Raw genomic sequence first — 24,227 nt, 5'->3', positions numbered from 1 at the left:
AAAAGACAGGCGTGAGTTGAGCATTTACCTGAGGTAAATACACTCCTTGGAGAGAACAATCATGGGAGAAAGAAGGGCTGTTTATGCACAGGCAGACAGCTCAGGGGGCAGAGCTGCATGGAGGGATGGACACAGGGTAGAGGTGACTGTCAGGAGGAAGTGTGAGGGGAGCTATTACATTGGGGTAAATTGTAGTCAATGTCATGAGACAAAGTGTATGTGGGCTGCTGTATGGAAAGTGAATTTACTCTGTAAATTTTCAACTAAATCACAATTTAAAAAAAAAAAAAAAAGCCACCCACTTTTGGAATTTCTCTTATAGCAGCACTAGAGGACCGAGACATACAGCTTAGGTTAGGCACACCTTAGTCCTCAAAGTGACATTTTTGCTTTAAAGAGGTCTTTTGCACCAGATTTGGCTAATGGAGTATGTCCTTTGATTTCTTGAATACTGCTTCCTTAGGTGTTCATTGTGGATCCAAGTAAAATGAAATCCTTGACAATTTCAATCTTTTCTCCGTTTGTCATGATGTTGCTTTTAGATACAGTTGTGAGGATTTTTTGTCTTCTTTCTATTGTATTCTTTATATTTAAGGCCTTGCATGCCTGCTTTCCTCCTTGAAGCTGGTTCTGCTCAAAGAAGTTCTGGGGTAGCCTCTGCCCTGAACGCTCAGCTCTGTGGTTCTCACCCCTGGATGCACATTAGTGACCCTCAAGGAGCTATTTTATGTTCTGTCCAAAAGTAAAAAGAATAGTATAATGGACCTCTTTCCCCATCAGTTAGCTTCTATAATTATCAACACGGGGAATCTGGTTTCATCTACTTTCCATCCACCTCCCCATTGCTTTCACTGGACTATTTAGGAGCAGACCCCAGATACGGTATTTCATCACGAAATACTTTAGTAACTATCTCTCAAAAAAAAGAAAAAAATGACTCTTAAAAAATAATCATCATCACAATACTCTTATCACACTTTAAAAAGAAATGAGTAACTCCTTAATATCGAATATGCAGTCTATGTTTACATTTCCCTGATTGTTTTATTTATTTATTTATTAGGTTGCTTTGTTCAAATCAGGATTCATACGAGATTGAGGAGCTATCTAAAAAATATTATGTCTACGGCCTGATCCCTCAGGGAGTCTGATTTAATTGGTCTTGGGTGGGGCCCAAGCATCATATTTATTAAAGCTCCCTGGGTGGTTTTAATGTGCAGCCAGGGGTGAGAAATGTTCCACCTTCCCCCCTCTCCAGTTTGCTGCCAGCTCCTCCACATCTAGGCTGTTAAATACTTCTCTGGGGCATTTCTCCCTGTCTCTAGCCAGTAGTCAGGCAGCTCCCAGTGCGGCTGGCACAAAACAAGCCCACTTGGATGAGTTGAGGCTGCCCATCTCCGCCAGGCTCCTCTCTCAAGGTGACTGTGCCTCTCTGTGGACACAAGCAATTTTTTCCCTACAAATCTGCTTCCCGTGTATGCTTGTTCCTATTTCTTTCTCCCCTAATAGGCCCAGTGCTTGTTCTTGCTTTGCAAGCATAGCAGATTTTTTTTTTTTTTTTTCTCTTTTTGTGAAAATAGCAAAATTCCTGCCTCAGGAAAACGTGTGAACTTCCCTGGGGGCTATCCTCATTTGGCTGCTTGAGTGGCTCAGTTCTGTGTTGGAGCCAGGTGAGGTGCCTGCTGGGGGCTTGGCAGCAGATGTAAGGGAAACCAGGGACTGAGGGGGACTTGAACCCAGCACATTTTAGGGAAATTGAGAAACTAGAAAAATATCTTTAAGATGTTGCCCTCAGGAGCATTTTAGAGAGTTATGCCCACATCTCTTGCTCTCTGCCTCTGCTCATGGCCTCTTGTCTTGCATACTTCCAACAACTGTTGTCTCTCTTCTTTACCCTTCCTCTCCACTGCTCTTGCTTTTGGATTTGTTCCTCCCTCCTGTGTCCCCCACTCCATGCCTCACTGAATGTTGGTGAAACAAATCTAGTCTGAAATAATGAGCAATCAGCTACCCTGATGCTTGGGGCAGGCTGGGCAGGGGCTGGGGGGAAGGGGCAGGGAGCTGAATCATTTATAAAGCTTAATAAAGATGCAGATGAGCTGTGCTGACTAGAAGCCCCAGAGCTGGGCTTATTCATTATTCAAAGTTATGTAAATGCCACTGGGTCCTTTGAGTTAGAATCCTGCCCCTTGTCCCTGCTGCTTCTCTAGGTCTGAAAGACTCAACCTGCCTTGTTACCCGCCCCCCAGTTGCTTGAGTTAGTCCTGCGCTAGACCCTTACCCAGAAGCCTGTTTCAAATGGGCATTCTGGGCTCATTTCCTTTGGCCTCCAGGGTTACAACAATCCTAGACCCCCTCTCTAGCCCTGGCCTTCAGATAAGCCTATACAGGCTCAAATAGATGGGCTTCTAATTTTTTAAGATTCCCAGGGAAAGAATACCATATACATGTTTTAATATCTCACAAATCTACTTAAGGAGTGGATTTCCTGAGGTCTAACCTAAATCCTTCTTGCTACACTGAAAGCCTACCACTGAAACAATATTCAATAACAAAATTCTCTTTAATCACTATTCAGAAAAGTAAAATACAGTCAAGTCACTCTACAGCCTACTGTCTTCCACACTAACTCTTCCTTGTTCCCTCATTTTACCTTCTAAACAGTTGAAACTTCTTCCATGTTGTAGCCACATTCCTTAAGTTCTTAAACTGTTATGGGACACCAAATTTTGATGAGGGGCAAGTAGACCAAAACAAAACAAAACCCGTTGCCATTGAGTTGATTCGGACTCAAGGTGACACCATGTGAGCTCAGTAGAACTGAGCTCTATAAGGTTTTCTTGGCTGTAATTTTTACTGAAGCAGTTGCTGGGTGAGTTTGAACGGCCAACCTTTCCATTAAAAGTTGAACACAAACCATTTGTACCACCCAGGGACTGTAGGATTTAACTAAAAAAACCAAACCAAACTCACTGCCATGGAGTTGGTTCCAACTCATAGTAACCCCTTCCTTGGGTTTCTGAGGTAGAAGTAGATTGCCCAGTCTTCCTTCTGAGGATTGGCTGGTGGGTTTGAACCTCCAGCCTCTGGTTAGTAGTCAAATCCCTTAGGCACTGCGCCACCAGAGCTCCTAGATTTAACTAGTACTGACTATATGCAGGGAGCTCTGGTGGCGCAGTGCCTAAGGCATTTGACTGCTAACCGGAAGGCTGGCGGTTCAAACCCACCAGCCACTCCTCGGAAAGAAGGTTGGGCAATCTACTTTCATAGTGATATCACCTCGGAAACCCAGGGAGGGGTTGCTGTGAGTCAGGTCCGACTCGAGGGCAAACACAACAAACAACACAGCTATACGTATGCTTGAGCCCAGTGTTGCAGCCACTATGTCAATCCATGTCGTTGAGGGTCTTCCCCTTTTTCATTGACCCTCCATCAAGCATGATATCCTTCTCAAGGGACTGGTCCCTCCTGATAACAAGTGCAGCAATGATTGTGAGGATGGCACAAGACAAGGCAGTGTTTCGTTCTGTTATATATACCAGCTGCTATGAGTCAAAACCAAGTCAACAGCACCTAACAACAAGAATCATACATATAGAAGTCCCTGGGTGGTACAAACTGTTGACAGGCTGCTGCTTACCAAAAGTTGGAAGGTTCCAGTCTTCCCAGAGGTACCTTGGAAGAAAGGCTTGGAGATCTGCCAAATATCAGCCATTGAGAATCCTTCTACACTGACGCACGTGGAGTTGGCATGAGTTGCAGTAGACTCTATGGCAACTGGGTCTTTTTACAACATATGCTGTATACTTCCTCCTTCCACATTGTGATTGCTGATACCCCGCAATTGCCTAAGTTTTAGAACTCAAATTACATTCCTCTGGCTCTCCTCTCTCTATACGAGTCTTTCCCTTTTCCCCACGACCCCCTCATTTTTCAGTTTGTTGAGGCTGAGAGATGACAAATTGGGTCAGAGTTGCAATGGCATCGATTGCCTCTGCTTTCCCTTCTTTTCTGGCCTGGCTCTCCGCCCTCCCCACCCCTAATCTATTTTTAGCCTGCCTCTGTTTTCCTTAGTCTGCTTGGCAACCATGCCAGCCTCTTTCTCTTCACTGCCCTTATCTCTCCCCTGCAGCCTGCACGGACCCCAGCTGCCCTCCTAGAGGTCTCTTATTGCCTGCCCAATTTATTTTGGTTTTCCTCCATCTTGAAGAGATGTAGGGTCTGCCTGAGATGGGGTGCTTGCCACTCTCAGGCAGAAGGGAAGAGGGAGATGATGCTGGTTGGTCTGTTTGGGCAAATCCTTCAACATTACTGAAATGCTCCATTTGTCCTCCAACTCCTTCTATAGTCTATGCTCATAGACTCCTAATTCCCTACATCTCCTCTTCCCCTCCTGTGTTCTAACCCCACCCCCAGCTAAGAAATACTGCCTCTCACTTGGGCATTCTGGGCTTGTTTCCTTTGGCTTTGAGGATGGACAGCATCCCTGGAGGTCCTTGCCTGCCTTTTTGGCCTGCACATTATCACTCTCATTCAGTTCCTTGGTTTCTCTCTACTCCTCAATGACCCTTCCCACTAGGACACCCCCCCACACACACAGACACATCCTGCCTCTTCTGTACTCTTTGTTTCTAGGACACAGCAATCTCGTTTTCAAAGGGCCTTAGCCAGCTCAGGCAAGGCTTGTCACATATCCCCCACTTGTCCTTTTCCAGCCTCTTCTAGACATTGGTCTCCTCCTTTAGCTGTCGCCAACTAGCTGAATAAGGCTGAATATTTTGGAACGGGGAGCTGCAGCTGGCTGGGGGAGGAGGATGGCACCGAGAAAACAAGAGAGAAGGAGCTGCGGGCAGCCTTGGAGCAAGAGGAGAGGTTCCCACCATCCTTTCTTCCCAACTTTGTCTGCTTGGGAGCTGGCAGGATCTTACACTGATCCCCTTCTGTACCTTGGTTTTTCTTCCTCTACTTAATAACACAGTGCCTTACTTTGCAATTTATAACGTTCATTTACATACATCCAGATGTCTGCATGGCTCGCTCTCTTTTCTCTTTCAAATTTGCTCAGATGTCCTCTCCTCTAAGAGTTCTACCCTGACCACCCCATCTAAAATTGCAGCCCCTCCCCCAGCATTCCCTAACCTCCTGTTCCTGCTCTGGTTCTTTTCCTCAAAGCACTTATCACCTTCTAACATAGGATATAATTTACTCATGTGTATTGTTGCATGTCTTCTCCACACTGGACTGTAGTAAGGTCCATAAGCACAGGGACTTTCATCAATTTCATTCACTCATCTATCAGCACAGCCTAACACAGCACCTAGTGCATACATAGTAGAGGATCCATGAAGGAATGAATGATCTTATTTGATCCCCATATACCCCTATCGAGTTGCTCAGTATATTATTCCCATTACACAGGTGGGAAGAAGGCTGAGATTCTGAGAACCATTTGAGGTCATTCAGGAAGCAGATGTGGCGGTGGCTGACCAGGATCAGCTGGATTTTGATAACTCACTGAACAAATTAGTGATAACCCATGTGCCTAGGCCTTTAAGGACTCAGGCAGCAGAAGAGTCATTTTCTCCATGTTGTGTTTCCTTTGGGAATATTTTACTCTGACTCCCATTTCCTGTTCTTCTCCCCTCAGTGATTCCTCCTAATATTGCTACCCCCACCCAGTCCCAGCTTTTCTCTTCGCAAAGAATTTTAACTCCTGTTCTCTCAGGTTGAACTGGCCCAATCTGGAGAGCCTCCCGCTTGGGTTTCATCGGAGCATATTCAGCCTTGTTTGAGTCCCTGTTTACACCCCTCACCCCTCCACCCACCCTGGGGTAGTTAAGAGTCGTTCCCTTCCAAAGCAATTAGTGCAAGGAGGCCAGCTGACTCAGTGCTAATGCCGTTTCATTAAGTGGGAGCAATCCTAATGATAATAAAATGGCACATTTAACATTCAAACATTGAACAGGGTTTCTAAGCAAGTGTCTCTCTCTCTCTTTCTTTCTGGTATAACAGCTCCATCTTCATAAAGACCTGACAATACACCTTAATGAGAGACTGGGGAGCTGAGCATCTTTACAGAGAGAGGATGAGGATGAGACAAAGAATCCAGAGGAAGGGGGGTACAGTGCATTGAGGGAATAAAGAGTCCAAGAATTCCTGGGGAAATGGATGCTGTGGTGCTGATTTAGACAATTACAGCCTGTTAGAAATGAGGTCACATGGAAAAGAGCCCACCACAGACTTTAATGCAATGCATTATTTATTCATTTATTTGTTCAACAAATTTTGTTTAGCAAACATTTGTTGTGCACCTAAGATGAGTCAGATTTTATGGGAGCTTGTGATGGAGGATAGCTCTAATTTTAGGAAAAGGGGCTTCAGGGACAGCATGATCTGCTGGAAATCATCTTATTTACCTTCCCCTGGGCAGATGCAGTCAAATTCTTCCTAAGTTCATTGAATGTCCCAGGGAAGAGAATTTTAACCACTGCCTTAGTTTTTCCAAGAGCTCTGGTGGTGTAGTGGTTAAAGTATTTGGCTGCTAACAGAAGGTTAGTGGTTTGAACCCACCAGCTGCTCATGGGAGAAAGATGAGGCAGTCTGCTTCTGTAAAGATTTACAGCCACGGAGACTCTAAGAGGCAGTTCTACTCTTATAGGGTATAATTGACTCAATGACAGTGGATTTGTTTTTTTGGTCTTGGTTGCCTGAGCCAGTCCTTATGTCCTTTCCCTACTGAGACATTCTTATCATAGATCCTCACTGTTCTGTGATTATAAAATATCTGATTGACCATCTCAGGTCAAGAAAGTAGTGGGATTGGGGAGCTGGCCAGAGAAAGGAGGTAGACTCAATCATCAAGTGTTGGTGGCTGGGGGGGGGCACCTCAAGAGAGGCAGAAGAAAAAGATACCATCTTGTGACCACTTCTTTCATCCGAGAACTCTTCCCCAGCATGGGGCTTTACTCTCAAAGCTAATGCACCATGGGGAGGCCCCTGGCCAGGGGTCAAAGGTGAGCTTTGCCAAGGCCAGGGAAGCGGCTGATTCGAAAAGGTGTCAAGTCATAGGATGGTGTTAATTTCATGCTTAATTCATACAGGATCTTCCCCACAACAGGGGACAGCTTGAATCCATGCCCTGGCAAAAGGCAAGTAGGCTGTTATGTATCTTCAGAGACAAAGAGGCTGGGCTACTTAGAAGTCCCCTACATACTAGATAGGACTAACTCTCCTCTTGGTTCCATCCCAAAGCCAGAGTTGCCTCCCACCACGATACCCCTTCTTCTCTGACTGTCCCTTACACACTCAGTGTCTAGATTTTGGGACCTCGCTGGCCAGCGAAGAGCATGGAAAATACAATTTTGCCTGACACTGAGGTAAATAAGCTGTAAGGCACCCCATCCCCATCCCGTCCTCAGGCTCACCAGAGAATCCAGCCCCGATGACAATGTTGTCGTACTTTGGGTGGCGATCGAGAATGAAGTGCTTATCAGGGGTGTTCTAGAAAGAAACAATCACACCTGTGTCCTTTGAGGGTAGAAGGAGAAGAATGAACTCTTTGAAGAGAGGGGACTGAGCTGGACTTCTTTCCAGAAAAAATAGGAATGGGGCACAGGAATGCTCTCTGCATGCCAGCGTCCCCCCTAGGCTTGCCAGTCTTTCCCATTTGTCTGTCTGCCTCTCTTCTCATACAGAGCTATGAACATAGTAGGTGCTCAGCTAATGCTTATAAACTAACTTCAGCCAAGATGCCTCAGGCCCTGGTGACATCTGTGTCATTCTCTTTCCCTAAAGCCTGCTTAACTGGCACATCTTGCCAAAAAATCTTTTAGAGCTCTTCTGGGAAATGCACTGAAGGATTGCCAGGCACAAACCTAGTTTCCTAATGAAAAAGAATATGAATAATCCCTAATGGACGCCTCTGTGGTGGAGGTGAGCTGACCCTCAGAAATTAGCTAATTTGTTTAAAGTCACATATTATGTCAGGTGTCAAATAGAATCTGGCCTGACCAACACAAAGTCTGTCTCTCTCCCTCCTTGCTATTCTCCAGGGCAGTGAGAGGACCTGGCAGGGCCACCCAGACCCCGTACCGTGTACATGCAGTGTTCCATAATGGCAGGTGTAGGTTCTAGGTCAGGTAAGTGATCTTGGACAAACCGGCATAGGATTTGGACGTCTTGGATATCGGAGAATGCGGAGGGGCAGTCCCGCTCCTCAGGATCTGCGTTGTTGCCGTGGTGATAGCAGACCTGGCTTCCAATCAGAGCCTTGTGAGCAGTGAGGGCCGCCCTTCTGTGCAAACTCACCCAGCCAAGAACCCAGGCAGGCTTGCACAGTGTCCCCCATCCATCATCCCAGCCTTCCCCAATTTTGAAGGATGCTGCTTGGTGCCACATGAGGTTGCCTCACTACCCATTCTCCCCACCAAACCAATGTTTACAGCAATGTTTAGGACTGCAAGATGCTCAAAGAGAGGGTTTCCTCTCCTGGGACTCAGGATAGCTAAGGGTCTTGCATTGCAAATAGCGGAGTAGTGAATAGTGGAGTGGGCTTCTGCTGCTGCCCACCGTGATCTGAGCGAGTTTGTTGAAAGTTAGAGCAGCTGCCCCAATCTGTGTAGGCACCTGTTAGCCTTCCCTCGGCCTTTCTGCTCACCTTCATCAGTCCTGGGTACTCTCCTGCAGGCAGCCCGTAGATGTGGTGAGGAGCCAGGCCCAGGCCTAGGAAGCACGGAAAGGCCTGGGATACACCATAGCTCCCAGGAACCTTTTCACACCAGTAACACACATTGATCCTCAGGGTCTTAGAACAGGGAGAAGAAGTAAGGAATGAAGAGAGACAGCCATGAAACTCTCTAGACAAGGAGAGTAGTTTCTCCTGAGGTACTGCAACCCTTTAATATAAGCCTGCATGCCCATCTTCACTCATACATTCTTGCTTTATTCAATGCTTATGTCATTTACATGTTTCATGTCATGCACGAAAGTCTCCTAATCTCTGTCTCTCCTCTCATTCTTACTCTCCTGCCATAACTGTACCCCAGTCCCACTTCTCTCTCACCAAGAGTTAATAATAACTCACATTTATTGAGCACTTATTATAGCCCATAGTTTCTGATGGTGCAACCAGTTAATGAGCTTGGCTGTGACCCAAAAGGCTGGAGGTTCTAGTTCACCCAGAGGTGCCTCAGGAGAAAGGCCTGGTGTGCTACTTCCAGAAAAAACAGCCATTGAAATGAGACTATGTCCCCGGGTTACCCTTTGGGCCTAGAAATGGACTCACTCACATGGATTGGCTCTCAGCCCAACAGTAGAAAGACCTACATGCAGAACACCAACCCAGGTCAATGCACCCACCTACTCCAGGGAGATGCACCCCTTGGATCAATCAGCCATGAGACACCAGAGGGGTAGCATCCACATAGAGAGAAAGCTGGACAGACAGGAATGCACAGATAAGAAGGGCACAGGGAGGTGGTCATCACGGAGAAGAGAGGAGAGGAGAGTTTTTTGTGGTTGGGGACAGTAATTGGGGACATGAAATCACATGTGCATGAACTGTTGAACATAAAACAAGTTTGCTTTGTAAATTTGCACCCAAAGCACAATAAAAAGTAAATAGCCATTGAAAACCCTGTGGAGCACAGTTCTACTTTGACACACATAGGGTCGCCATGAGTCAGCGATTGACTTGATGGCAACTGGTTTTCATTTTTTTGCTATAGGCTGTTTCCTTAGGACTTTGTATACGTCACATAATTTAATTCTCTCACAACTCTGTGTAGTAGCTATTATCTCCTATTTTAAAGGTGATAAAACTGAGGCTCAGAAGGTGAACTAATTTGTCCAAGGTCATGCATTAGTAAGTGGCAGATTCAGGATTCAAACTTTAGTCCATCTGTCTCCAAGCCCTCTTAATTATCAACTCCTAGGCTTCCAGTCACCCTTACCTGGAGAGGTAACTGAATTCCCAAGGGATGGAGGAGCTGGTTGGTCCAAGGACCTGCTGTGATAACCAAGCTCTTGGCTTGGTAGCTTCTGGAGGTGGTTTTTACCGTGACTGGGAGCCCTGGTTTTATCTCCATCACCTTCTCTCCATCATGCACCATACCTCCTAGCTGTCGAACTGCATCCTGAAAGGGTAGTGAGGGGGAGAAGCTAGTTAGTTGTGTATGTGATTCACCCTTGTGGACAGAGTCCTTCTCAGTGCAGAAAATAGAACCAGAATCTAGACCTCCTCTCTTGCATTGACCAGGCCTAGCAGGGTGCATGGAACACCTGGGTAGTGCAATCAGTTAACATGCTCGGCTGCTAACCAAGATGCTAGAAGAAGTTCAAATCAGAGGCACCTCAGAAGAAAGGCCTGGTGATCTACTTCAGAAAAATCAGTCAATTAAAACCCTATGGGGCACAGTTCTACTCTGACACACGTGGGTTGCCATGAGTTGGAATGAACAGCAAAAGGTTTAGCAGGATATGTAAAACTGCCTTGACCAAAGGGTCAGCACTAAAGCCAGCAAGGCTCTCATTCAGGTGAGAAACATGGGAATGGTTGATTGGAACCTAGATGTCCAGAGTAGGGAGACACATTGCCCCTAATGCTATATGATACCACCTGGAGGACTCTGAGGGCCTTGTCTGCATAGAGCACTCCTCCAGACTTGTCCAAGAGCCCCACTTCTCCCCTGGTCAGCCAGATATTTGGGCAATGTCGCTTCAGTTCCTCAGATGAAAGACACTGGTGTTCTAGCCCCTGCCTAGACAGAGTGGCCTGGATGGTCTGTAATTCTGGGTGCTCCTTCATTCCCAGCAGCAGTAGTCCGGTCTGTCTGTGGAAAAAAAGGGATATCTGGATGAGATTATGTGTCAGGGTCCTGGACCATTTATTTGTTCTCATTCTTCAGCAGAGCTCCCTGGTCCAGGCATGGGCATGGAGTGTAATTCTAGCCTCGTGTTCAAAGAACAAGTCAAGTCATCTAGATCCTGTTGTAAGAGCCCCAGTATCATAGAGCTTGTTCCCAGCCCATTCTCAAGTTGGCCCTTGGCTCTAACAATTGGTTTGTTTGTCCCTCCATCCTCTAGCATCAAGAACAAGTCCTTTAGGGCAAAGATCCTAAGTTGTCCCTTAACCTTCTGCACCTTGAAAGTAGTAGATCTTCAGTCAGTTTGATAATATTTCTTCTGCCGTCTCTGCCCTAGACCCCACTCACTATTTTGACCTCTCTATTTAGTATCCTTTCCAAGGAGCTCTAATGGCATGGTACCTAAGGCATTTGACTGCTATCAAGAGGGTTGATGGTTCAAACCCACCAGGCGCTCCACTTTACTTCCATGAAGGTTTACACCCTCCAAAACCCAATTGGGGTCGCTATGAGTTAGAATCAACTTGATGTCAGTGAGTTTGGTTTTTGCTTTTGGTATTTGGTATCCTTTCTCCTCCCCACTCCACCTCCTGCTCTGTTTCCTCTCCCTCTCTCTCTCTCTTTTTTTTTTTTTTTTTGGTCCTATTATGTGTGTCCAGCTCTCTTTCAATTCCTTCTCAGAGGCTTATTCTGTTTTATAGAAAGAATCCTGTTATGGATTGAATTGTATCCTCCAAAAAGATACTTCAAATCCTATCCCCTCATACCTGTGAATGTGACTTTATTTGAAAATAGGGTCTTTGAAGATGTTATCAGTTAACATGAAGTTATACTGGAGTAGGGTGAGTCCTAATCCATTCTAAATGGTGTCCTTATAAAAGAGAAGAAAAGACACAAAGAGATAAACAAAGGGATAATGGCCATATGAGTTATGAGTTATGTTGCACCTACAAGCCAGTGAAGGCCTGGGGCTACCAGAAGCCAGGAAATGGGGGGGGGGGATAAAAAAGGATCTTCCCACCTTCTGAGAAAACATGCCCCTGCCAATACCATGAATTTGGACTAGCCCCAGAACTGTGAGACAATCAATTTCTGTTTTGATAAGCCACCCAACTTGTAGTATTTTATCATGGCAACCCTAGGAAACTGTGTTGTCGTTAGTTGCCATTGTGTTGGCTCAGATTCATGGCAACCTTGTGTGTAACAGAATGAAGCGTTGCCCAGGCCAGTACCATCTTCCCAATCACTGGTATTCAGACAACATTCTGTTGTGATCCATAGGGTTTTCATTGGCTAATTTTGGGAAGGAAGTGTATCACCAAACCTTTCTTCCTAGTCTATCTTAGTCAACAAGCTCTGCTGAAACTTGCCCACCGTGGGTAAATCCCAGTGTTTGAAATCCTGGTGGCATAGCTTCCAGCATCAGAGCAATGTGTAAGCCACCAACCACAGTTGGGAAATCTGGCTTTGGTTCTAGTCCTGACTGTGTGACCTTGATCTGGTTACTCACCCCCCTGGGCCCCAGATTCCTCTCTATAACACACACCTGTTGAATTATTAGTGGTTCCACACTGAGTGGCACTGCCCTCTACCCAGGGGCATGTGGAAATGTGTTAGGGGCTGTTTTCTGGTTGTCACATGCCTGAGATTGCCACTCACATTTAGTGAATAGGGGCAAGGAATGCTAAGCCTGGATTACTCAGAAAGGCCCAATACCCCAAATGCCAATACCGTGCTTATGTGGAAATACTGTTGGATGGTCTCTTAAGGATTCAGCAATAAATTCCATGATTCTGTAATTTTGTTTCTCCCTTTGCCTCCCTCTGTTTGTGATTCTTACTCCCTTTAGTCTGTCTGTGAAAGCTATTTATCTATAATGCTTTCCCTCTCTCTTTCACAAGAGAACAGAGCTCCCTTTTCTTTGGGGTGGGGGTGGGGGTGGCTGATAAAAACAAAGGAAGGGACACCCTAGCCTGTGGGACCATTCCTGTGGTCTCCCTTGGTTTCAGTAGCTGCAGTGACCAGCATCAGCCTGGTACATCCCCCAGGTACTGCACATAAAGCTGGTAATAGCCTATAATGGAGTCTCATGGATATTACATGCTTCCAAATCCCACATTATCTGGTTTGGGGGATTAAAGAAAAGATTGGGAGGGGGTAGGGACACAGCAGGCCCTGGGGCTGGTGTCAGTACACAGAGCCGCGCAGCGTGCCCAATCCATTTGCCATGGCCCCCGCCTACCCAGCATTCACCACTGGTGAGACGGGAACGAGAGCCGTCTGCCTCTTCAAAGCTTGTCAGAGGGGAGATGCTGTATCAATCCCTACAAGTCAGCCGACTGTCTTTTTTCTGGGGCCCCCAAAAGAAGTTCAATTTGGTTTTCAGGTAATGAAATCTTGCCTGGTAAACTTCTTGGTCAATAGAATCATTTATGAATTACCAAGGTATATGTTCTTCAGTCCATTTTACCTAATGGAGCCAGGCCTGGATAGGAATCTGAAAAAGACCTGCCTTAACCCTCGTCTGGCCGACGCTTGGCCTAGAAATTCCAAAGCACACATTCTAACCTCTGCCTGAAACATACCAGCTTCAGTCCCTCATACACTCTGAGATTTGAGATTTACTTTCTTTCCCTTCATCTTTCCTTTTTCCCTCCTTCCTTCTTTCCTTCCTTGAAGTAAGGACTCCTCTTACAGGGATATACTGTATGGGAATGTGAACTCAAGCCAGGACAACGGGCAAATCTGTCAAATTATGAAATGCTGAGTGATGTTCTAATTCTCAAGCTGTCCTGTGGTGGATGAAGCGGGAGCTCCCCATCCCTACAAGTAATCAGTGAGCTGATTCTGCCAGTGAATGTAATTGTAATCATTTTGCTCCAGCTCTCTGCCCCTGTGGCATTTATTTCTTAGCCCAGATATTGATCTAACAGTGGGAAATTTTCCATCTGAATTTGTGATGCTGGACCCTCCCCTGGTCCAGGGATGCGTTTGGGAAATTCTCATTTTCCGTGGATCACAGCTGAGCTATTTGGCCTAAGGGAAACCATGCACTGCTGGAGAAATGCCTTGGATTGGAGAGAGATTTTTGACCATTATGAACAAATCGGAAATAAATGTAAAACACTGCCTGGAAATGCAAAGGCCTGTCATTATGGGAGATAGGTGAGAGGCTCCTGTGGGAACAGCTCAGAGAATTGGAAATCAGTCAATCAAGACCGGGATCGCAGAACGGGCCTTTTACCCCCAATATGAAGATAGATTACTTCCATGGGCAGATTGAAAATCATTTAAGTGCTTATTTTCTTAATGGCTTTTCTTAGATCCCAATAAACAGACTGTTCATCCTGCGTCAATTTCTTACCCCTGTACTCTGGGCTTCCCTCTCCCTTTTTCCTGCTCAGATCTAGGCTGCAACTTTTGGGAAGAAGGGTGAGAAGGGACAAGGGCATCTGCAGGAAGGAGGAGACCACAGTGGCCAGGAAATGATTGATCGGGGTGGTCTGCAAAGAAGGGTCTTTGAAACCAAGACTCCGGCTGCCAGGCTAGAAAAGAAGGCAGCTTCCAACTCCCTGAAGGCCTGTCAGCTGATTCCAGAGCATTTCATATGAACTGTGCCTTCTTCCTGACCCTGGCTGAATCAGCTCTAGGAATAGGTAATTGAAGATTCCTCCCAAGGGCCTTGTTGACGCCTCTGTGGCCCAACTTAAGTCTCAGACGTGATGTAGAGTTAGGTGGTGATCAGGTATTGCCACTAGTTACTATAGCAGGACAGAGTGCAGGCGGGAGTGGGGAGGAACTGGGAAGGGGGGGATCAGGGACAGAAAGGGAGAAGAGAGCTCTCCCTGCATCTGCCATCTCCCATCCCAGGCTCCAGCTTTCCCCTCTATGGGTTAAAAGTGCCAGGCAAAGCCCGCTCTGAGTTACCTTGGGGAGGGACTTGAATGGGGACCTGGTAATGGCTGCTGTCTTTGTTGGTTTTGGAGGAGCTCTCTGCGTTTCATCTTCCGCTCAGTGAGCCGAGGTGGAATTGGTTAACAAAGACTGCTCCAGGGAGGGGATGTGGCTGACAAGCCAGACACTTCGCAGACATGGGAATCTGCAGCAGCTGCAGAGGGGGCCACCAGGTTCTGCCAGCAGCTGTACTGCCTACGGCTGTGATCTTGTCTGATATTGTCAGCTAAGCAGGGGCAGCTGGGTCAGGAGCTGGAGAGTAGGACTCAAAGGGAGAAGGCGGGGCAGGAAAGAGATGGGCCACAGAGCTGGGATTTGCTGTTGGTATAGGTGTCCTGGCGGTACACATCACAAAAGATTCAGACCTTGTGATCTGACACATGTGTCGTTGTTCCTAGCATATATGCAGATTTTCTGAGGCCACCTCTATCTGGCATGCCACTGTCACAGGAACAAGCAGAACAGAATAGAAAGTCAGACACCTGAACTTCCAGCTCCTAAATGTTTTTTTTTTTTTTTTCTTTCTCATTAATCATCATCATCAAATAGCATTAAGTAAGCATGCTCCTATCTATCAGTTATATGATGGTACTGTGCTGGTTCTTCTGGAAGAACCTGGGGAGAAGTAAGAACCGCAAAGATGGTGAATCATTTAGAAAATCAGAATTAGAAACAAAAGCTAAAGGAACTGGAATGGCTTTTAGCCCAAAGGTAGAGCTATATTCAAGCACCATTCTGAGGAGGAGAAGTATCTGTTCTATATCCCTATTAATAAAAGAACCACATAAATTAGTATGCCTTAGTAAATTAGCTTAGCCATAAGAAAGAACTTCATAACAAAATAATAACAGTACCTAGCACTGGTATAAAGGAGCTCTGGTGGTGTTGTGGTTAAGGCATTTGGCTGCTAACCAGAAGGTCGGCAGATTAAGGTATTTGGGCTAACCAGAAAGTCGGCAGTTCAAACCCACAAGCTGCTCCGCGGAAGGAAGATGAGACAACCTACTTCTGTAAAGATTTACAGCCTTGGAAACTCAGTGAGGTTAGCTATGAGTCAGAATCGACTCGATAGCAGTGAGTTTGGTTTTAGTTTTGAACACTGGTATATCACTTTAAAAGTTTTATATAGCATATCCATATCACTCTTCCATTTTTCATGATTGGGGCTATGAGGTATGAGAATGCTCTTTTAAAAGAGGCTATGATATTTCTTTCTTTAAATGTACGTTAGTAATCTTTTAACCTGGGATGACACAGGCATGAACATCTTTGGAGACAGAATAATGGACAAGGTAACCAGCTTGTAGTATCTTCTAGACCAGGGCTCAGCAAACTACAACACGTGGGCCATATTTGGGCTGCCACCTGTTTTTATATGCCTCACAAGAGGAGCTCTGGTGGCGTAGTGCCTAAGGCATTTGACTGCTAACCAGAAGGCTGGCGGTTCAAACCCACCAGCCTCTCCTCGGAAGGAAGGTTGGGCAATCTACTTCCATAGTGATACCACCTTGGAAACCCAAGGAGGGTTCGCTATGAGTCGGGGCTGACTCAACAGTACATAACAACAACAATAACAACACAAGCCAAGGTGGTTTTTATATTTTTAAGTGATTGGTAATATATATATATGTAATTTTGTGATATACAAAAATTACATAAAGTTCAAAGTTTAGCATCCACAAATAAAGTTTTCTTGGAAAAAGCTACACCAATTTGTTTATACATTGTTTGTAGCTTCTTTTATCCTACAATGGCAAAGTAATTTGCCAAACCCTATTCCAGAGTTTAGTAATTCTGTGATTTGTATTAATGATTTAAGACCCTGATTACTAAGTTGCACACTTCTCATGAGATTGTGGGGAGAATTAAATGAGTTAATATGTGTCAAGAACTTAAAACTTAGTTCCATATTGTAAGCATTCCATATATGTTCCTATTGTGATTATTACTATTTGCCAGGTAGCGTAGTGCCTGTAGTTGTTGTTTGCCGTCGAGTCGGCCCCGACTCATAGCGACCCCTCCTTGGGTTTCCGAGGCAGTATAGGATTGCCCAACCTTCCTTCCGAGGAGTGGCTGGTGGGTTTGAACCGCCAGCCTTCTGGTTAGCAGTCAAGTGCTTCAGCCACTTTGCTACCAGAACTCCTAGTGTAGTGCCTAAGGCACTGCTAACCAGAAGGCTGGTGGTTCAGTCCCACCAGCCACTCCTTGGAAGGATGATGGGGCAATCTACTTCCGTAGTGATACTGCCTTGGAAACCCAAGGAGGGGTCGCTATGAGTCGGGTCCAACTCAAGGGCAGATAACAACAATAGCAACATTCTAAGCTCTGGTAGCGTAATGCCTAAGGCATTTGACTGCTAACTAGAAGGCTGGCAGTTCAAACTTACCAGCCACTCCTTGGAAGAAAGGTTGGGCAATCTACTTCTGTAGTGATATTGCCTCAGAAACTCAAGGAGGAGTCACTATGAGTCAGATCCGGATCCAACTCAACGGCAGTGAGTTTGGTCTGTGTTTTTTGGTTTTTTTTTACAGAAGGAGTTCTGATGGTGTAATGCCCAAGACATTTGACTGCTAACCAGAAGTCTGGTAATTCAAACTCACCAGCCACTCCTCAGAAGGAAGACTGGGCAATCTACTTCCATAGAGATACTGCCTCGGAAACCCAAGGAAGGGTCGACGGCAGTGAGTTTGGTTTTATGGAGTTTTTTTACAAATAAGACTGAGTCTCAGAGAAGTTAAATAAACTACCCAGTTGCAGGTTAAGATTTGGAGCCAGATCTGGCTGGTTCCAAAGACCTTTCCAAATTCTAGTCCTTCTGCCAAAGAGGAGGATTGCAAAAATTGTGAGATTAAGAGAATCTTCCACTCAAGAGTCTCTTTCCTTCTCTCCTTGAGCCATTCACTTTAATATCCATCATTGATGCCTCTCATCTGTCCCCACCTGCCCTTCTTCCTCCGTCTCTCAGTGGAGAGTGGATACAGCTAACCCAGAATAGGTGGAATGAACTGCCATTTATTGAAAAGTACTAGGCATTGTGCCAAGTATTTTAATAAGTATCGTTTAATCCTCACAAAGCCCTGTGAGGAAAAATGAGAACAGAGAGGCAAAGAAACTTTTTCAAGGTCACACAAGCTGGTAAGAGGTAGTGCACAAAGTCAAACTCAAGCCTGTCTGACTCCAGAATCATCTTCCCTCTGAATGATTCCAGGCACTCTCCTAATATCTTAGTTGCCTTCTTCTCTGCTGGGAAGGAGTTTGCCCTCCAAGGCCTCAGGCATTTCTTTTAACACAATATACTCAGTAGTATTCACAGACAACTAGCTGACACAGAGGGGTCCTTTTGCCAGGCCACCCCTCAGGAAGACATGCTCCTTTATTTGGGTGCTGGGTGCATTAGCTGCCTCTGGTTGGAATAAATCTGTAATTAGCTGCCCTGGCTGTATTTGCATAATGGATTTCACTTTGTTCTTAAGTTAATGGTGTTTTTGCAACAGAACAGTAACCTCTTGGTTCCTGGCCATTAAAACATCAGCCACACTGTAGGGTAGAGATGCAGTTTTGTAGAAAATTCAGTTGAAAGCCACAGAGAAGGTGGGAGGGGTGGTTAAAGTCCCCATTGTATCACAAATTGTCTGCCTTCTTCCCCTTGAGTGTTTAAAAGGTCATTGAGGGAGGAGTCTTAAGAGTTAGAGCCATGGGGCAACAGGAAAATAGCTGCAGGCCCACTCACTGGCAAGCATTCCATTTTATTCCTATCGAAGAAGGTTCAGAGAGAATGAAATGGATCTATAGGCCTACTACTCACCTGTTAGCTCATTGTACTGTTATGGCTTATGTATTGCTATGATGCTGAAAGCTATGCCACCAGTATTTCAAATACCAGCAGGATCACCCATGGTGGACAAGTTTCAGCAGAGCTTCCAGACTAAGACAGATTAAGAGGAAAGGTCTGAAACTCTATGGATCACAGAATATTGTCCAAGACTTCAACTTGCTTATTTTGGACTCTGATCAGGAAGGACTGATCACTGGAGAAGGACATCGTGTTTGGGAAAGTGAAGGGCCAGCAAAGGTGAGGGAAACCCTCAGTGAGATGGGTTGACCCAATGGCTGCAGCAATGGGCTCTGACACACCAGTAACCATGAAGCTGGTACAGGGCTTGCATTGTTTCATTCTGTTGTACGTGGGATCGCCATGATTGGGAGCCAGCGCTACAACAACTAACAGAAACAGGAGGGTGAGGACCCAACATAAAAAGTTACAATGCCAGTAGTAATATTAAGAATCAAGAATGAGCCTCCACTGTTAGTTCAATCCCTGCCCTAAAAGAGCATCATGGCTTCATGAAGGTATAGATACGAACTTTAGTAGATTCCAACCAAGCCTTTCCGGCTCTGCATATCTGCACACAGTGTCCAGCAGTTTTCCTCGTTCATCCTCCGCTAGTCTTGGACCCAAAGTCTGAACTCAGAGCCTGGCAGAGCCAGCTGGACCCATGAAGCGATCATAATGACAATGAGCAGATGTTTCCATGTGGCCAACACTTCCCAAGGCCCTGTGTCCCTCCCATTACATTTCAAGTGTTCATGGCACTGCCACCTCACACACTAAAAGAGCCTCCAGGTATGGGACCCTGAATTCAAGGAATTCCTCCCCCTAGACCCAAGGGAACCTGTGTAATTGGGTTCCAGCCTCCTGCTCCAGCTGGGCCCATATCTGATAGCATTCATCCATCATCTGGGTGTAAAAGTCTTCAGGGTAGGCCCTTCGGATAATCCGGCTCTGTCCATGGGAGCTTCCTCGGGAGTGTGGCAGAAAGAACTGGGAGTGGAGAATAAGAGACAACGAAACTGTTATTCCTGACACTATGCCTCCCTTCCCTGACCCTCAGAGGAGCCATCTCATCTTGTGCTGTCAACCAGGAACCATTTATTCATCAAATATTTGTATACAGTCTTTCTAAAGTCTCCCCTTATGGCTAATTTACTGATGTGGCCATCAGGATAGTTCTCCAGAAGCATTCATTGGGCTTCCTTTTTGTTAACATCATTCACGACAGGAAGTCCTCTTATTAGCAGTCATCCTGCTGCCATCTCATCCTGCTTAGATTCACAGAGCACCAGAACTAGAAGGACCTCCTCATTTTATGGACAAGGAAACTGATGCTGACTTTATTTCTCTGTGGCTTCAGATCACTCAGGGCAAAAGAACCACTTTGGGATCTAGCAAGAGATTGGGGGGTGGGGGGAGTTTCCTAGGAAGTTGAATCATGAATCCCTTAGGCTTTGATAAAACTGATGGAAAAAAAGGCTTTCTGACCACTCCAGCTCATTACCAAAAAAAGTAAGCCATAACCAGCCTATTGGGTTATAGACAGAATGGAGGGGGAGAGACCACCATGAAACCCTTGGATTGTGGACCAGGTGAACCCATCCTCAGAAGGACCCTGCAGGTACACAGGACTCATCCCATGTGCCGCTGTGGACTACATTGCATGAGGTCACCTTCTCTATAAGGAAAACAAGATCTAAGTCTTACTTCCTGTGTATCAAATAAGGAGGCTGCTATTATCCAGTAATGGCAGACAGAAAAGACAAACCTCTGTTGGGTTCTAGGGTGAGGCCAGGAATATGCAGGGAAGAATCTCACCCCCTAGGCTGACAAATCAGCCTTTGCCTCTAGACAAAATTATCTTTACTTAATGTTGCCAAAGGAGAACTGAATTTTTTCTGAGCCAGGTCAATCTGTTGATGCAGAAGAAGCTGGGCCACAAGAAGGAAGAGACTAGGTCCTGGGACATATCTTGGTCAAGGGCAGGAACAGGGAGGCAATGAAAGTAGAAAATGTGCCGACAAACCCAGTCTGGGTCTGAGAGAGGGTAGAAGAGTCTTTGAATTGTCATGAAAAACACACATGAGGTTAAAGTACAAATTGCACAGAATTTGTGATGACTTGGACTCTTTGGCATAGTCCTTTAACCTGCTGGCTCTGGAAACCCATCTCTAGGGGAAGAGAGAAGGACGAATCTTAAAGTCAGGAGTACAAAGAAAACACAGTACCTGCTCCAGAAGAAGGACCTTCTTCCTGTGTTTGGCCATGTGGTATGCAGTGAAGCAGCCCTGAATGCCTGCCCCTATCACAATGACATCACAGAGATCTTCCTGGAAAGCCATGATGCCGACTTAGGCAGATCGACAGTCACAGAGCTTGCAAAGGAGAAGGCAAGCAAAGGCAGGCTCCCAGCCACAAGGGGAGGAGTAAGGCAAAGTCCAGCCTGGCCAGCATTCCCACAATCCCCTGGGGCCATGTCCTTCTCCCCACTTCCTTCCCTCCCCCACCAAAACCTGGCACAGGGCTCCGCCTCTGCCTCCCCCTGCCCTGCAGAGCAGAGCTGGGTAGTCTCATCTGTGAGGTTTAGCCCAGCTCAGCTGCCAGCCTCACCCTTGCATCCCTCTAGCTTTCTATTCTTGGCTTAATTATTGTCATGCAAATGGACTTCTTCCTATGCCACCTTCCTGTCTCATTATGATCTTTGTCTCAGGACTTCGGCCTTAGAATTTCAATGCCTCCTAGACCAAGCTGGGCACCATGAATGCTGCCTCCCCCTGCTGGCTTCCCTCTCTTCAACCTAATTTCCTTTGGAGACTCTAGAAGGCCAAGCTAAGAACTTGGCACTGTGCCCAGAGCAAGGCCTACCTCCTTGGTGGGTGATAAGGTGTGTGTGAGGGGGTAGATGCAGGAGCCGGTAGGGAGGGCAGTTTAGTGATTATGAAATTATTCTCAGAATGTTTCACTGTTATTTAAAAGAAAAAGAAAAAGAAAAAGAAGAAATCCCTAAAAAATGGAGAAGACAGCATGAGAGGAGGAGCTTTCTCCTTGAGCAGAAAGGAAACCAGGCAGCACCGCCGCCAGTGCAACGAGAAGCCCTGTAGTGAGCACTTCCTGTGCCAGGCCGTGTGCTAAGTAAGTACTTGCATATGCATTTGGAACAGATCCATTTTTTATGGGCCTGATTCTTACATAATTTCAGGGCCCTCTTTAACAAGAAAAATTCTGAATACAAAATTAGGTGCCAGGACTGGAAGAGACCATGCAATTAAGGGTCTCTGTGGTTGAAAGTTTCATTAGCATCAAGGTGAATCTGCCTCTGCTTGTAAGACCTCATTCAATCCTCACAGCCCTAGGAAGAAGTATTTTTATCCTCAATTTTGGCAGATTAAAGATGGCCTCAAATTCTTTAACACTTCTCCCATCACAGGCTCTGTGACTGCTTGATGAGTAGAATATGGCAGAAGTGACACTGTGCCGGCCTCTGGCCCAGACCCTAAGAAACTTGTAGCCTCCTCTTCTTGTCTTGGAACACTCACTCTTGGAGGCCTGAGCAGCCATGTTAGAAGTCCAGCTATCCTGTTGGAGAGATCATGTGGACAGGCCCTGAGACTACATGGAACGGGAGAGGGGCCCAACTGGGTTTGTCAAGGTGCCAAACTTAAGAATGAAGTCATCTTGAGTCCTCCAGCCCAGCCCAGCCACCAGCTAAATACTGCCGAGTGACCCAGTTAATGCCACATGGAACAGAAGAATCACCCTTTCTGCATTCCTGACCCACAAAATTGTGAGATAGAATAAAAGGTTTGTTTTCAGTTAGTTAGTTTTGGGGTGGTTTCTTACACAGCAGTAACTGAAACACCACTTGACAGCCAAAGATATTCACCATTAAAGAGGTTATAATTTACCCCAAACCAGACAGCTGGTAAACATAGGAACTGCATTGTGAACCTAGGCTTGTCTGCTCCAGAACCTGTTCCCTTAACCACTCTGCTGTACTGAGGATTAGTTAGAACTTGTAGTGTAATGAGGAGTCTCATTTCAATATTTTGCTATTTCTTTCATGGCCAAACTGTAAGTGGGAGAAAATGATGAACCAGGAAATCCATGTGACTACAGAGAACCAGCCTCAGCACAGTGTCCCGCCCCTAACAGTGCTCCTCGATCCACAAATAATCCTCCAGAGCAGCCTTGGCAACTAGCTGTCTTCTCGGCACAGGCCTTTCTTTCCCAGGAAAATAAGGGCCCAGAGAAGGGGTATCACCTGACTGGCTTCTTTTTCCTTCCTGAAAAAAATTTTAAAAAATTACTCCGCCCATCTCAACTCCGCCCCACTTCCACCCACATCAGACAGGATAGCATCCACCTGACAACAACTGGACAGCTCCCCTGGAGTAAAAAATGGCAGATATAACTGAGAAGAATGTACTACTTAAGTATGTAAAGGCTTGATATAAATATATAAGGTCAGCCCCCGGATTCCTCTTGATAAGATGTCAGAGGAGATGAACAGTTTACACACAAGAAAAAGCAGACAATAAATCCTCACATGGGCGAGTGCCCAGTCTCACTAGCAATGAAAGAAATGGGAATTAAATAACTTCAGGGTGCTATTATGTGCCTATTAAATGAACAAAAATAAATAAAAATGATAAAATCTTGTGTTGTCAGTGCTGTCTGTGGACAAAGATAGAGCGGGGTGGTAATTCAGATTGTCGGGGCCCTCTGGAAAGAGCTCTGGCAATATGCAACAGGAATGGCAGCGCGGTTTATACCTTCTGACCTAGAAATCCTACTTGGGGAACTATACCCCAAGGAAATAACCAAGGGAAAGAAAAGGCATTTCTATGAAAACATTCATATCTGTGCTTTTAGCATATTAAAAAAAATGGAACAACCCGATAATGGGAACTAGCTGAACACATTCTGGAACGCTGACACAATGGAATACTATGTAGCTATTCAAAATGACAAGCAGAGGTTTCTGTGCTACAGGGAATGTATATTTGAAATAATACTGAGAAAACGAAGCCAAGCCCAGATAGGCACGCACTGATCACAACCATGAGTTTCGGGTGTGTTATCAAAGATCTGAAAAGAATTTAGTGAGGTAATTGACCTTAATGCTCATTAGTTTCCATATTCTATAAAGATTGCTTCCATTCACAGTCTGTAAAAGGAGAAATCCCCTAGGGAATCAAGATGCTTCATGTCTGCCCAGGTCACTGGTTCCAGTGTCTGGGGAAGTTCTTTCTTTTTTCTAATCCCAGTTCTTCCTGCTGCCCCCTGACATTTTGTATTGTTCATTCCCTATCCCCACCCCCAGGAAGCTGCAAAGAGGCTCTGTGCCCCTTCTCCTTTGTATGATGTATGTCTCTTCAGAGATAAAATGACAATTCCATTTCCCCATCCTGACTTCACAAGCCTGCCCTGGATTCCTGGACTGAAGCATTCTGCTGCTTGTTAAGAATTTCAAACGGTTCCTCTGAAAGCAGACACTGGCCATGGCCCAACCTTGAAATGAAAAGCAGAATCGACTTCTGAAGGTTTCCCCTTCTCTCAGACTTGCCCATTCTTGTGGC

The 24,227-nt window shown here is 45.7% G+C and overlaps 1 protein-coding gene across 1 annotated transcript; it reads right to left on the bottom strand.

Moving 5' to 3' along the window:
- Positions 1-7,007: 7,007 nt before the first annotated feature.
- Positions 7,008-20,990, bottom strand: PIPOX (pipecolic acid and sarcosine oxidase). Its single transcript, XM_007937393.2, has 8 exons — positions 20,877-20,990; positions 19,490-19,638; positions 10,616-10,829; positions 9,951-10,133; positions 8,657-8,803; positions 8,092-8,250; positions 7,425-7,500; positions 7,008-7,138 (listed from the first exon to the last, which is right to left on the bottom strand). Exons 1-8 carry the CDS (start codon positions 20,988-20,990, stop codon positions 7,008-7,010), a joined length of 1,173 nt encoding a protein of 390 aa, XP_007935584.1.
- Between the last annotated feature and the right edge of the window lie 3,237 nt (positions 20,991-24,227).

This window comes from Orycteropus afer, unplaced genomic scaffold (assembly GCF_000298275.1).
Source record: "Orycteropus afer afer isolate SDZICR_OR568_19922 unplaced genomic scaffold, OryAfe1.0 scaffold00042, whole genome shotgun sequence".
NCBI lineage: Eukaryota > Metazoa > Chordata > Mammalia > Tubulidentata > Orycteropodidae > Orycteropus > Orycteropus afer.
Note: the sequence above shows the minus strand (reverse complement) of the source record. Positions and strands in the feature narration are given on the sequence as shown.

What these genes read in the sequence shown, in the direction of transcription:
- PIPOX (XM_007937393.2), bottom strand. Translation starts at nt 20,990, where the DNA reads ATGGCTTTCCAGGAAGATCTCTGTGATGTCATTGTGATAGGGGCAGGC. An exon ending in AGGTCCTTCTTCTGGAGCAG is followed by an intron (nt 19,639 to 20,876) that starts GTACTGTGTTTT and finishes CTCCACTCCCAG; the next exon opens with TTCTTTCTGCCACACTCCCG. An exon ending in GCTGGAACCCAATTACACAG is followed by an intron (nt 10,830 to 19,489) that starts GTTCCCTTGGGT and finishes TTTTTTCCACAG; the next exon opens with ACAGACCGGACTACTGCTGC.